General features: G+C 39.4%; 1 protein-coding gene across 3 annotated transcripts in view; it reads left to right on the top strand.

The window, feature by feature from the left end:
- The window catches only part of abcc8 (ATP-binding cassette, sub-family C (CFTR/MRP), member 8), a 49,657-nt gene that overhangs the window by 34,735 nt on the left and 1,356 nt on the right, over window positions 1–13,566 (top strand). The window contains exons 21-37 of one of the 3 annotated variants that reach the window (XM_067500157.1): window positions 202–286; window positions 391–471; window positions 1,040–1,177; window positions 1,482–1,607; window positions 1,793–1,889; window positions 3,392–3,639; window positions 6,130–6,296; window positions 6,781–7,008; window positions 7,547–7,639; window positions 8,218–8,320; window positions 8,734–8,847; window positions 9,366–9,486; window positions 9,801–9,931; window positions 10,027–10,105; window positions 10,476–10,584; window positions 11,283–11,386; window positions 13,109–13,242. In XM_067500157.1, the coding sequence (XP_067356258.1) occupies window positions 202–286; window positions 391–471; window positions 1,040–1,177; window positions 1,482–1,607; window positions 1,793–1,889; window positions 3,392–3,639; window positions 6,130–6,296; window positions 6,781–7,008; window positions 7,547–7,639; window positions 8,218–8,320; window positions 8,734–8,847; window positions 9,366–9,486; window positions 9,801–9,931; window positions 10,027–10,105; window positions 10,476–10,584; window positions 11,283–11,386; window positions 13,109–13,242 (2,158 nt within the window). The other 2 variants (XR_010914094.1, XM_067500158.1) reach the window with 2 other exon arrangements.

Raw genomic sequence — 13,566 nt, 5'->3', positions numbered from 1 at the left:
ATATATATATATATATATATATATATATAGAGAGAGAGAGAGAGAGAGAGAGAGAGAGAGAGAGAGAGAGAGAGAGAGAGAGAGAGAGAGAGAGAGATTTACTAAGGATGTCAATAATGAGCAGGCCTATAGTGTCCTTCTGGCTGGTATAGCACATGCTTTTTCTCCTCATTTGTATTCTATCTCTGTTTCTCTCTCCAGATACAAAACCGTCATTGAGGCCTGCTCTCTTCAGCCAGACATAGACATTTTACCACAGGGGGACCAGACAGAGATCGGGGAGCGGGTAAATCTCTCACTGTACAATGGTTTTCTTTGAATATTTCAGTTGTTAAACCATGATCTTTGTTCAGAAACCTTTCAGTATTGTTTTTCTTTGCTCCGATGCAGGGTATTATCCTATCAGGTGGACAGAAGCAGCGAATCAGCGTTGCCAGAGCCTTGTACCAGCAGACCAATGTGGTCTTTCTGGTGAGTTTGCACACAAACGCTGTCAATTAAAATAAACAAGTGGTTACTTTACCCCTTTGATTATCCTTTTTAGCAGTCAGTCTGTGAGTATTCACTCAGACTCAGATGTGATTCTATTTCCGCACTTTAATTCAAGACAAAAATAGCAACATGCTTTCTTTAGCTCAGCTGCAGCACTGAGAAGAAATTCAGCTTTCAACTGACAGTTTTAAAACGTCTGCTGATTTCACTGCTCGCTGGTTTACTGTATTAACTTTGTATTATACTATAGTAGGACTGCAACTAAAGATTATCATGAATGAATATGTAGACTCTTGATTAATTATCAAAAAACAATGGATGTTTTTTCTATCATGTATGTGAAAGAAAAACAGCAAAGCTGCACACTGGAGAAAAAAGGTGCAGAACAGTTGGCATTGCTGCAACATAACTGACAAAATTGTATTTTAAAATAAAGCTGCATAAGATTTGAAGCCAAGATTTTAGGGCTTTACATCCACCGTTTTGTTTTTGCGCTCTGTCTCCTGTTGTTGCAGTTTTCATTAATGTCTGTTTATGTGTTATTTAGGACGACCCTTTCTCTGCTTTAGACATCCACCTGAGTGACCATCTGATGCAGGCCGGCATCCTGAAGCTCCTGAGAGAGGAGAAGAGGACTGTGGTGTTGGTCACACACAAACTTCAGTATTTACCACACGCAGACTGGGTAAGACCAGTGTGTGTGTGTGTGTGTGTGTGTGTGTGTGTGTGTGTGTGTCTGTGTGTGTGAGAGTGTGTAACACATTTACAGTAATTAACTTAACCCATTCTCTGGTGTGTGTGCACACAAACAGGCATTTTTATTAACTGAGTTAAAGATTAAGATGTCAGCTAATTATACTGTTATTATTCATGAACTTAATCGTTTATTAGCTGTCTATTTCAAAAAGATGCCAGAGCATATAAAGACTGTTTTTCCTGCACTTATTCTCTCCACTTGTGTGCATGCATGTGTGTGTGTTTATGATCAGATTATTGCCATGAAAGATGGCACTATTCAGACTGAAGGGACCCTGAAGGATATCCAGAACGCTGAGCCTGAACTATTTGACCAATGGAAAACCCTGATGCACAGACAAGACCAGGAGTTTGAAAAGGTGATTAATGAATGCACAACTAAACTGCTAATGAATACTTAATGACTTTGAATGAGCCTTTAATAATCATTGCTTTTGTTAATTTTAGTTTGAAGTTTTCCCAGGGGGCTTGTTTAATGTCTCAACAGATCGTAGTCTTTAATATTCTGTGCAGACTCCAACATTTTCCTTTTCTTCTCTGCCAGGAGACAGTGGCAGCAAGTATGACTGACATGGAGAGGAACAACCTGCGGAGGGCTATGTACTCCAGAGAGGCCATCCGGACTGAGGAAGATGAGGAAGGTGAGAGGTCAAGGGATGTGACCGCTGCCACGAGTGGTCTTCAGGAAGGGCGATTAAAGATAACTGCAGTCGGTGCTTTACTGATTTCAGTCTGGGTGTCTGTATGTTGGTAATGATATAAGCAGACAATGATTTCCATTTTGCTGTGTCAGAGCAGCAGCAACCATTGCATTAAAGCTCATCAGCTTATTTTAATGTTTACACTTTCAGCAATGTTTGCTGCACTTTCAGTCACCCCAAATACCCTATTTAATTTTTGTCCCTCGTTTTTTTCTTCGTTTTGTCATGTCAATGCAATACAAACATTGCGCTGGTTTTAAATACTCCAGACTTTGCTGTTTTCTCTGGGTCTGGTGTCTCATGTCATGGCTTCTCTAGACATCTTCAACAACCAGATATTGCATGGCCTACTCTCCAACAGCCTGTTGCTGTGGCCAAACACTGAATCTGATCCTTTATGTGTATGTGTAACTCTGATGTTGAATGTGCAACTTTAGGGGAAGGTGCTAAAGTGCAGTGGCTGCACTCTTTATTTGTGTTTTATGTTGTCTCCTGTGTGCTGTTGGCACCCCGGGGTGGACCGCTCCAGCATCCGGTGCTGCCCTCATGTTCAATCAAGCAGGTGTGGCCAGAAAGCATGGTTTGGAAAAGTGGCATTGTGATGGTGCAAGCACATCATAGTTGTGTCAGTTTCTCCCAACATCTTGCAGTCTCATCATAATTCAGCCTTTACCTTCACACACCTTTGCACAAACATTTGTCACTTATTAGCTTTTGTCACCATGTCTGTAGATGGTGGTGGCTGTAGTTTGTTTAGTCCTGCCAATCATTCTTTCCGTTTCTTTTCCTCCTCTGCTCTACTGCTTCCTTTCTGCCTCCAGCTTGTCTGAACCTGCCAGACACCCACATGTAGCCTCACGCTCTAAAGCTTGTTGCATGATGTGATGTGGTATCTTTAAATTGGTGTGGGATGGGGGATGGTGAAAGCTCATTAACATTGACAGCTCTTCACCCCCAGTCACTACGTCATGGCTGCTCTGTTGCCTCTTAAAACATGTGGGAATGAGTGTCTGCTTGGTGTTGTAGAGTATAGAATCTGTAGTGAGAAGCTGTGGGATCTCTCCTCCTGTAGCCTGCTCTCTCAGATCTTTCTCCTCTCTCATGTGTTGTTATAGTAGTGGTTTTTCAGACACAGAGAAATATGGAAAACTTGTCAGAAAGTGGAAAAGGTAAGGAAAAGAAGGTAATAAAGCATCTAGCAAGGAGAATAGAAGGAGGAACATGAGAAATGTGAGAAAGGAGTAAGTCACATGTGAGAATAAACACCAGAAGTAGGAAGTAAAGAATATATGAAAGAAAGAGAATATGAAAGAAATATGATCTGAATGGACACAGTTGTATTGCTTTTCAAAAATGCAGGAATTTCCTCTCTGAATTAATAAATACATCAGCCTGACCAAATGTCACCAACTCTCGTTAACAAACACTCACATCTGCCTCAGAGGAATCTGTGGAGAGCGACGAGGATGACAACCTGTCGCAGGTAATGCGTCAGCGAGCCACCATCCCCTGGCGCTCCTGTGGAACTTACCTGTCCTCCGCTGGGCTGCTCCTGCTCAGCCTGCTCCTCCTGTCACAGCTCCTCAAACACTCCCTCATGGTTGCCATTGACTACTGGCTGGCATACTGGACGTCGCACGTCATCAAGGCTAAGATAGAAGCCACAGCTCGCAACTGTACCATCGTTAAGGTGAGGCGCTAAGCAGCTTAGTTTGGTTTGTTTCATATGGCCAAAAACCATGACTCTCACTGTTCCACTGAGTTGTTTCTGCCTTTAAGTGGATATGATGGATACATATCAATCAGTTTATCAGTTTGCCAAAATCTTCTTGTCGCAGCTTCTCAGTTGTGATGATTTGGGCCTTTTTTTCATAAGTGATGTCAATCTGGGGGTCAAGATCCTCCATTTGTTCCCAAGACTAGGAAAGAATCAAAAGACAGGAGAAAAAAACATTTATTTATTTAAAAAATAGTTTAAAAAAAATACTTATTTCTTTTGGCATGAAAATAATATAAATTTAGAGTGCATCCATTTTAATACATTTGCAAAGATTTCAAACAACCTTCTTTCACATTGTCATTATTTGGGTGTTGATTATAGAGTGTTGAAGAAAATAATATATTTAATCCATTGTGAATACTTTTGGATGCACTGCATATAGGATGATTTCAGATCTGCAGAGGTGACTTAAATTTTGAAGGGGTCAAAATGATTTAAAAAAAATGAAATGGAAAATTATAAAAATAATGTGCAACTTAAAATATAATAAAAGTCATGTCAGTTGCAATCACAGTTGTGTAAACTCAGGTACAGAAAAGTAAATCTGTTTTTTGTAGAGAATCACACCAAAGTTAAATTGCACAACAGTTTTCTCACCAATTCTCCTGTGAATCCCTGTCAAGCAGACCTGACCTTAAACACAAACACAGACGCTGCCAACCCCAGATGGAACATTCACTAACACACCCAAAAGCCACTGCAGCTCGGACTCATATTAGAGCAACAGAAATGCATCAATGGAGTCAAAATAGAAAAAGCAGTTTTTAAAAGGATAAATCCATGTTTGACCATTGACATGTCAACAGTGTTTCAGAGGCATAGCTGAAAGATAGAGCAATTGAATTCTTACAGACCGATCCACTTTTACTGTAAGACCACTGACATGAACTGAAAAAAACCTTCAACCAAAGTGTGTGAGAGTGAAAAACGATGCCAGCTATATAAACTTCCTTAACCTTTATTCAATTCTACACCCTCTTCCTCATTACAGTCTCTAATTAGCAAACACATAAGAGACACATATTTAAAAGAGAATTATACAAAGACACACATATACACACAAGCATACACACACGCTCAAAATATCAATATAACTACTCGATATACTGGGAAAGGTTAAGCTCCGTCATAACAACAATGAGGTCACACCACCTGTTGGCAGGTTATCATGTACTGTGTGTGTGCGTGTGTGTGTGTAAGATAAAGGGGGAGAGAGAGAAAGCATGTGTGTGTGTCCTATGAACCAGAACTCCAGCTCACATTTCACGCAGTCATGCGAAGGCTAAAGACAGATTTAACAGGAGATGATAGCAGCAGTTTAAACTTTATAGTGCACTGTGTCCTCCTGTCAGATACAAATGCTCCAGGCACTTCTTCTTCACTTTGTTTCTCCCTAACACAAACACACACACACAAACACACAAACAAGCATACAGTGTACACAAAGTTAAGTGCAGATAAAATGTCACTTAAATGCTGAGGACATTGTGTTTGGCTCAGCATCTCAGTGACAGTCTTATCTAATCTACCCTGTTCTGTGGACTAATCCACATGGGGGACGTCCAGGTCTAATGTCACAAACACTGGCACATTATTGTCACATTGTTGTCTGAGAGCACAGACAGGAGTTTAAACTAAATGTTCTCTTCAATGTCAAGATACTTAGAGCTGATCAATAACCTCTTGTTTCTGACCTCCTGGTCATAAAGGAAAAATAAGAAAATTAATAATATAATAAAAAACGATGATGATAGATTTACGTATTATTGAAGCAGTTGAGCAGATAATTGTGTGTTTCTTAACATCATAATAATAATAATAATAATAATAATAATAATAATAATAATAATAATAATAATAATAATAATAATAATAAATTAATTCTAAAATATTAGTTTGAAATATTATTTGTATTGTAAAACTTTTTTCCATCCAGATTAATGATTATAGCTGTTTGAGATGACATATTAAAGATTTATTAATTCTAATATAATGGAAATTGTAACTTCATAATATTTTTTTAACTGGTTATAATGTAAATCTGTGGTATCTGAACATTACTTGCAGATATTATAAAGGTAATGGTTGTAGATTAATAAATAATACAATCTTAAAAACATGTTTAGATACTTTTAGTCACGTTTTTAGACTTTGAAAACTGTGACACAGCATTAATGAAAGGACAAAATGAGGCAGTGAGTTAAATTAAAGAAGCGAGAGCAGCATCTCTGTGAAAGCTTCACTGACTGTTGTCACACTCATTGTTACCCAGCCTCAGAGTTTAATTATGCTTGTAATTCCAGTGCAAGCAGTGACAGGAACGCCTCTGTTATCTCTAACTTTGTCTGATGCACAGATTGGATGCCGTATTTTAACAACACTCTCTCTTTTGCTCTCTAGGACTGTGGCTTCAGTCACTCTTGGTATCTGTCGGTGTTCTCCGTTCTCTGCTGCATGGGCATCGTCCTGTGTCTGGCCACCTCCGTGGCTGTGGAGTGGACCGGTGTCAGAGTGGCCAAAGAGCTTCACCACAGCCTGCTCAACAAGATCATACTGGCCCCCATGAGGTACGAGGCAGTGTGTGTGTGTGCGTGTGCGTGCAGATCATTTAAGAGAGGAAACAGCTAAAAGCACCTTTTTCACTCCATTACTCAGAGCACCATCTGCTTTCTTTGCACAGAACCAAGGACACATTACGTCCATAAAGACACTCACATGCAGAGCTGAATAAACACATGATTCACATGAAAGCATTGAAACTTGGTGACTGCACAGCATGTCTGAGCAGATTCACGCTCCATATCTTAATATCTTGTTATAAATACCTAAGGACTTTCCATGTTCTATGAAGAATGTGTAAATTAATTTCTGTGTAAATGAATGCATTTGTCAGTAAAATGTTGTTTTGTCATGATCTCCTAATAAAAGACAGTTTTTAACCAAACATATAATAAAAAACGTCATTACTGCAACGTTTACACAGGAAGATACATTTTATTCTTATTGCTTGTGGGCTAATGAGATCGTTTTTTTCCTCCTTCTTTTCTCCAGGCTGTTTGAGACGACTCCCCTTGGCAGCATCCTCAACCGGTTCTCCACAGACACCAATACGATCGATCAGCACATCCCCACCACCTTGGAGTGTCTCACGCGCTCCACCCTGCTGTGCGTGTCTGCACTCGGCGTCATCTCCTACGTGACCCCAGTCTTCCTCATCGCCCTCCTACCTCTGGCCGTCACCTGCTACTTCATCCAGAAATACTTCCGGGTGGCCTCCAGGTGAGTCTGACAGCACAGAGGGACGGATATGACAGATGTTGTTGTCTCCACTGAGAACATGAAAGTCATGTCCTTGGTAAAAAAAGGGTTGTATAGTCACACACATCGCACTTGATGTTGTTTTAAAGGCTGATTCTAGTATTTTGTTAATGACTCAACACATGCCAAATACTGAGTAAAGGGAAGTACCTATTTGTCCACCATAATTCTGTTCTAAGGTTTGTGGAAATAGCACATACTAAGTATACTATGTATATTCCCATAAAGCAGAACTATGGACCTTTTGGTGAAACAAATTAATTTTTTTTAACTTTAAAGTTCTGACAGGATGTGACATTTGTCCCCTTTTTTCTATTTTATAAATTTATTTTTATAGAACCAAAAGTGTTTTTTGTTTTGTTTTTTAATTTACATCTTTCTTTTATTTTGGTTAATTATAGCAAAACTGTCAGACTTCTCTGTCCTCATCTGCCCGACCTAAAATGAAATTAACTTTGCTTGTTGATATTTCCCTCTGCATTGTCTGTCTTCTGGTCAGGGACCTGCAGCAGTTGGAGGACAGCACCCAACTCCCTTTACTCTCACACTTCTCTGAGACAGTGGAAGGTCTCATCACTATAAGGGCACTTGGGTAAGTTTCATCCTGATCCAAGCATCTTATGTGAATGAGCAATGAGGATTGACATAATTGCACAATATTGTTTAAAAGTTTGACAGTGAAACCGTTTATGTATTAATTTCTGTTATTTCTAAGGAGCATTGCCAAGCCTTAAATATTTAACAAAAAGCCTATGTTACAAGTTTTGGGCACAGAATTTAAGGTTCAAAAGGCATCTGCATGTAGAGTATAATGATAGAAGGCTTGTGGAAAATATATGTCTAGGAACTTTTAATGTGTGTTGAATCTAGAGATGTGACTACAGATTTTCTAGCACACTTTTTTGTCACATTCTTGTTTAAACTCAGAAATTTCAGTGCAAATTAGACTTTTTTGGTTTCTACACAAGAAAATAGTTGTGAATTAATGTACATTTTAAAATATTTAGCTGAGAACTCCTCAATTATTCAAAGAATATTATGTTGCTTTGTTCCCCTAACTGGTTTTCTTTTTAAGGCTCCATGTTGAACCTGAGCCAGTCAGGAAGCTGGATGGTCTATGTGCATGTTACACAGTCTGTGATATAATGAAATGATCTTTTCCATTGGCAGGTACGAGCCCAGGTTCAGACAGAGGTTGCTGCAGTTCACTGATGCCAACAACATCGCCTCTCTCTTTCTCACAGCGGCCAATCGCTGGCTGGAAGTTCGCATGGTAATGATACGCCTGCTGCTCACTCCTTTTAAAATTCTGATGAGTCGTGTTTAGTGTTTGCCACACAGTGGCTGGTTCACATTTATGTGGATGTTGCTGGGTAACTGCTCCCTCTGTTGGAACGCTTCATCCTCGTATTAACATGAAATGCAGTCTTCATGTGATGTTTTATGTATCAGCTGCATGCCGTTCAGAGCTCATCGTGTTTCACAGCAGACGAGATAACTTTGAGATGTTTATGGATTTATGTGCACAGATGCTGCGGAAAACACTCAGGGATTTTCATTTTCATGTTGTGTGTTGACAATAAACTTGTATAATATTATCTCGCTTTATATTTTATTTATCTTCTTGAATTATTCAGTGTATAGTATTCTTGCTGTGATGCTGATATCCTCACTATCTTTCTGCAGGAGTATATTGGAGCCTGTGTGGTGTTGGTAGCAGCTGTAGCCTCCATAACTAACTCTCTCTACAACCAGCTGTCCACTGGTCTGGTGGGGCTGGGACTGACATACGCACTCATGGTGAGACAGTGTGTTTGAGTTGTAGCTATAAATTGGTAATATTCTACAGTATTTCCATACTTTTGTTTTCTTATTTTAGAACAATGTACAATGTAAAAATCACATTTTTAAAACATAATGTTGCAACACAAACACTAGTTTAATTTGTTAAGAAAGAAATTAAGAAGAATATAAGAAAAACAAGTAGCTCATTTGCATTTTTACCTTTGTTTTCTTGTAGCAGTAAACACATCACAGTATCTTGCAAATGTGCAGAAATCTAAAATCTAGCTTAAACTCAGTTTAAGCCAATCTTCTTTTTAAAAGATAAGAACGTAAATGTCTATAACTTAACAGACTTTGCACCTATGGATTGACAGTTACAGGAGTTACAGAGACACAAGGTTTTGAAGTGTAAATATAAAGGGCTAAAACATGAAAAACAGTTGACTGTCTTATACGCTGAGCCTGAGAGCATCGTGACATTTACGCATATCGTGGCCTCTCCCCCTCTTCCCCCACCTCCCTCTGTGTATCAGGTATCAAACTACATGAACTGGATGGTGCGTAATCTGGCAGACATGGAAGTACAGCTTGGCTCAGTCAAGAGGATCAACGGCCTCCTCAAAACCGAACCAGAGAATTACGAGGGACTGCTCAGTGAGTGCAGCGACTCAGTCACAGTTTTAAATAGAAAACAAAGTTCACTAGTTTAGCAGCTGCTGAAAGAAATCCCATTTGCTTTCTTCTCGGAGGGAAGGTTCTGTGATTTCATTTCACTCAGGATGAATTGTTCACATTTACTCCACATTGTCAGCTCACAAAAAATCTTTATCCTACTTCAGCACGTTTAACATTACTTACATGCTTATTTCCACTGCAGAAGCGTTTCTGCAGAGGCTGATTTCCTCTGTCTGTGCTGAGCTTCTCCCAGAGGTACAAAAGTGAGACCTAAACTATGTGTCTGTGTTCAGCTGTGTCTCAGGTCCCTGAGGGCTGGCCCCAGCAGGGAGAGATCAAGATCCAAAATCTGAGCGTCCGTTACGACGCCACACTAAAGCCCGTGCTCAAAAATGTCAATGCACACATCAGCCCTGGAGAGAAGGTAACCAAACCTGTGTGTTATGACAAGTACAAAGACCAAAAAAATACTGCGTGAATTTATCATATTTATTGGCTGATTGTCTCGTTGGTTTTTAGGTTGGGATCTGTGGCAGGACCGGCAGTGGAAAATCGTCTTTCTCCTTGGCTTTCTTCCGCATGGTTGACATGTTCGAGGGTAAAGCATCACCTGTTAACGCAATTATAATAATATGCATTCAGTTAAGGGAAATATTTGTAAATGCAGCACTAACAAGAAAAACCTTTAACCGTGGCATAAATACCTTCAATACTAACATAACCCCAATTTCCTCCCACAGACCAAACACATGTATGTCAGGTTAATTGGAGACTCTAAAATTGCCCGTAGGTGTGAATGTGAGTGTTAATGGTTGCCTGTCTGTGTATGTCTCTCTGTGTTGGCCCTGAGACAGACTGAGGACCTGTCCAGGGTGGACCCTGTGACTCTGAACAGCGGTTAAGATAATGGATGAATGAATGAACTTTGTAACATCTGTGATTCATTGATAATATTCTTCTTTTTACAGGGAGGATTGTGATTGATAACATTGACATCGCTAAGCTGCCTCTGCAGACCCTCAGGTCTCGCCTTTCCATAATCCTCCAAGACCCCATCCTGTTCAGCGGCACAATTCGGTACCATGCACTTCACTTTAGCAGTTTAGATCTGGTGTTACCGATAATCTTTAGTGGAAGGAGTGGGAAACAGAACATTTCCAGTAACAGGGCCAGTGGGCAAACTGTGGCACACTTCAAAGACACTTATCTGAAGCATGAGTAAAGCTGAGGGTTTGTAGATAAGAGGACATTCCTCTGAAAAGTTCAGAGGAGACGGTTATTTATAGATGTCAGCTGTGCCCATGGAAGATTTGTCCTATAAGAGAAAAATAAAAGAAGCTATGTGATCGCGTAAGACTATACTTTTAGATTTTGAGTCAGTGAAGTCCTAAAGCAAAACCATTTTAGAGTAAAGTTTATCTGCTGCACTTGCTTGGTGTCTCGGGGCAAATTGACTGAATTATTGACTGATATGTGATATTTAATAAGTGATCATCTGAAATGCTGGTGATCATCTTAAAAATCCAAATACTGAATGTTTCCAGCTTTTCAAACTCAGGAATTTTCTCTTGGTGTTACATTAGTATCTCTGGGGTTTAGACTTGGTGGAATAAGACTTTTGACAACATCTTTTACTCTGCAGATTTACTGAATTAAATAAATATAGCCAAAGGCATAAACACAGTAATATGTTTTGTGTATGTATGTATGTGTGTGTGTGTGTGTGTGTGTGTGTGTGTGTGTGTGTGTGTGTGTGTGTGTGTGTGTGTGTGTAGTTTTAACCTGGACCCAGAAATGAAGGCTACAGATGAGATGCTGTGGGAAGCTCTGGAGATTGCTCAGCTGAAGCCTGTTGTTAAATCCCTGCCAGGAGGCCTGGGTAAGAATATCTGTGTGTGTTTGTGCGTTTGTATTTATTTGTCTGTCTGTGGTTGTGGTCAGCTTGAGGTCATTATTGTGAGGACATTTTAGTTGGTTCTCACACAGCTGTCTGAAGGTGAACATTTGGTTTAAGTAGGGTAGAATTAGGTTTATGGTTGGGGGAAATGAATTCATCTCAATGACTCTCCCCACTTTGTTGGACGACTGGGTGGTGTGGAGTAGGGAGTCAAAGGCAGCAGGGGGCTATGGAGTGGAATATACTTTCATTGACATATTTAATTTTATATTTACTTTTATATTTAATTTTATTTCAAGTCAAATCATACAACAAATGAGCTACATGTCTGTACAAGCAACACAGTAACTCTCTTCGTGATCTTATGTTCATTTACTCATCACGTCCGTCAGCTGCTCCAGTGTCTCGACACAAAGATCAGGCTGCTGTATCAGAATTCACGAGCATTAATATTTCAACTCACTGTCGGTGTTTCATTATATGTATAACTGCTCCACCCTGCACAGTTTTACAGACATCATCTTCAAAGCTCACTTCACTGCAGCAGACTCATGATCAGATGTTAGCCGGGAGCCTCTTCATCAGTCTTAACCTACATACACAATGGGTGCTTGGTACGCTCGGGCCTCCCTTCTGCATTGAGGTCTACTTTAGCTTAACCTTCATTATGAAATTTACCACTCAGTTATTTATGTCTCCTTACATATTCTCAGGAGAAATCAATCACTGCTCTGGGGGAAAACCAGGTGCTCATCTCAGCTGGTGTATTTCTACTGCATTCAGTAGACACAGATACGACCTGCTTTGACACGGACAAATGTGTGCTTTGATGCAATTACAGTTTTACTTTATGTTCACTGGAGCCAAATGTTCAATACGATATTGATCTGTAACCCATGGGTAACGCCTAATTATTAACTTCAATGCCATTGACTTCATGTTAAATTTCAGTAGTGTTTTGTGTCACCGTGCCACCCTTTACTGCCAGGAAGACCTTGTTATCGTAGTCATTAAAAAAAAAAAAGAACATTACAGCTGAATTACTTCATCTATAACTAATCCAAAAATGTGTTTGTATTTTTTATGTTTATTTATGTAAATAGAATTTTTGTGAAAAACAAGCAAACACAGGCATGTGTGTGATTTATTCATTGTGTCACAGGGGGAAAACAAATATATATTTCTATGATACTTTTCCACTCTTGCTTTGTTTCGATTCTCTATACTCTTCAAAAATCCAATTAAGATAGAAATACAAACCTAAATATATTTTCCTTGTGGTGAACTTCGATCCTTGGAAATATCAGTTTACCCCGAAGTAGTATTTTTATTTATATGAATCCTGACAAACTTTTTTTTTGTTTTTTTTTTGTTTTTTTTTTTAAATGGAAAATAATTCACTAGGTCAGTTTTTAAAGCTGAAATACACTGAAATTCCTATAAAAACCATGTGTGCGGTAACTGTGAAATCACTGGAAAAAATCCATATATTGATCTGAGCCAAGACTTAAGGGCCAATTAACTTTCCCCTCTCTTTCCATAAAGTAATGAGGCAAAGTCAGCGTAGTGTTGTAAGTTACATCTAAAATTGAAAATCTGGTCATCTTTGTAGTTAGTGTACAGTGTACATTCCCTCAAACATTGGCTGTGTAGTGCAATGTATTTATAAAATGAAGTGTATTAAAGTTAACGTTTTCCCTTCAGATGCTATGGTGACGGAGGGAGGAGAAAACTTCAGTCAGGGTCAGAGGCAGCTGTTCTGTTTGGCCAGAGCCTTTGTCAGAAAAAGCAGCATCCTCATCATGGACGAAGCCACTGCGTCTATAGACATGGCAACGGTCAGTGTGCGTTTCACCAAGGGCGCCATTAGGTTGAAAAGTGGTAAGGAAAGGAAAGAAATCAGACATACAGGATGTGAAAGTGAGAGGTGAAGGACGAGATGAAGGACACACAAGGTAATGTGAAGGGTGGAGCACAGCTTAGTGAGCAATTTCTATCTGTAAGTATGGCAAGAAATAACCAGTGAGGAAGGGGTTTATAGTGAGAGAGACACTTTAAATACTATGATCACCAAAATTGAGGCCAGAATTAATGGATGGAAAACTTCTATTTTGTGTCTGATTATAGCAGAAAATACAGTAAATTTCACCAGAAAAGAGAAA

The sequence above is a fragment of the Channa argus genome, chromosome 4 (assembly GCF_033026475.1).
Source record: "Channa argus isolate prfri chromosome 4, Channa argus male v1.0, whole genome shotgun sequence".
NCBI classification, from domain to species: Eukaryota; Metazoa; Chordata; class Actinopteri; order Anabantiformes; family Channidae; genus Channa; species Channa argus.
Note: the sequence above shows the minus strand (reverse complement) of the source record. Positions and strands in the feature narration are given on the sequence as shown.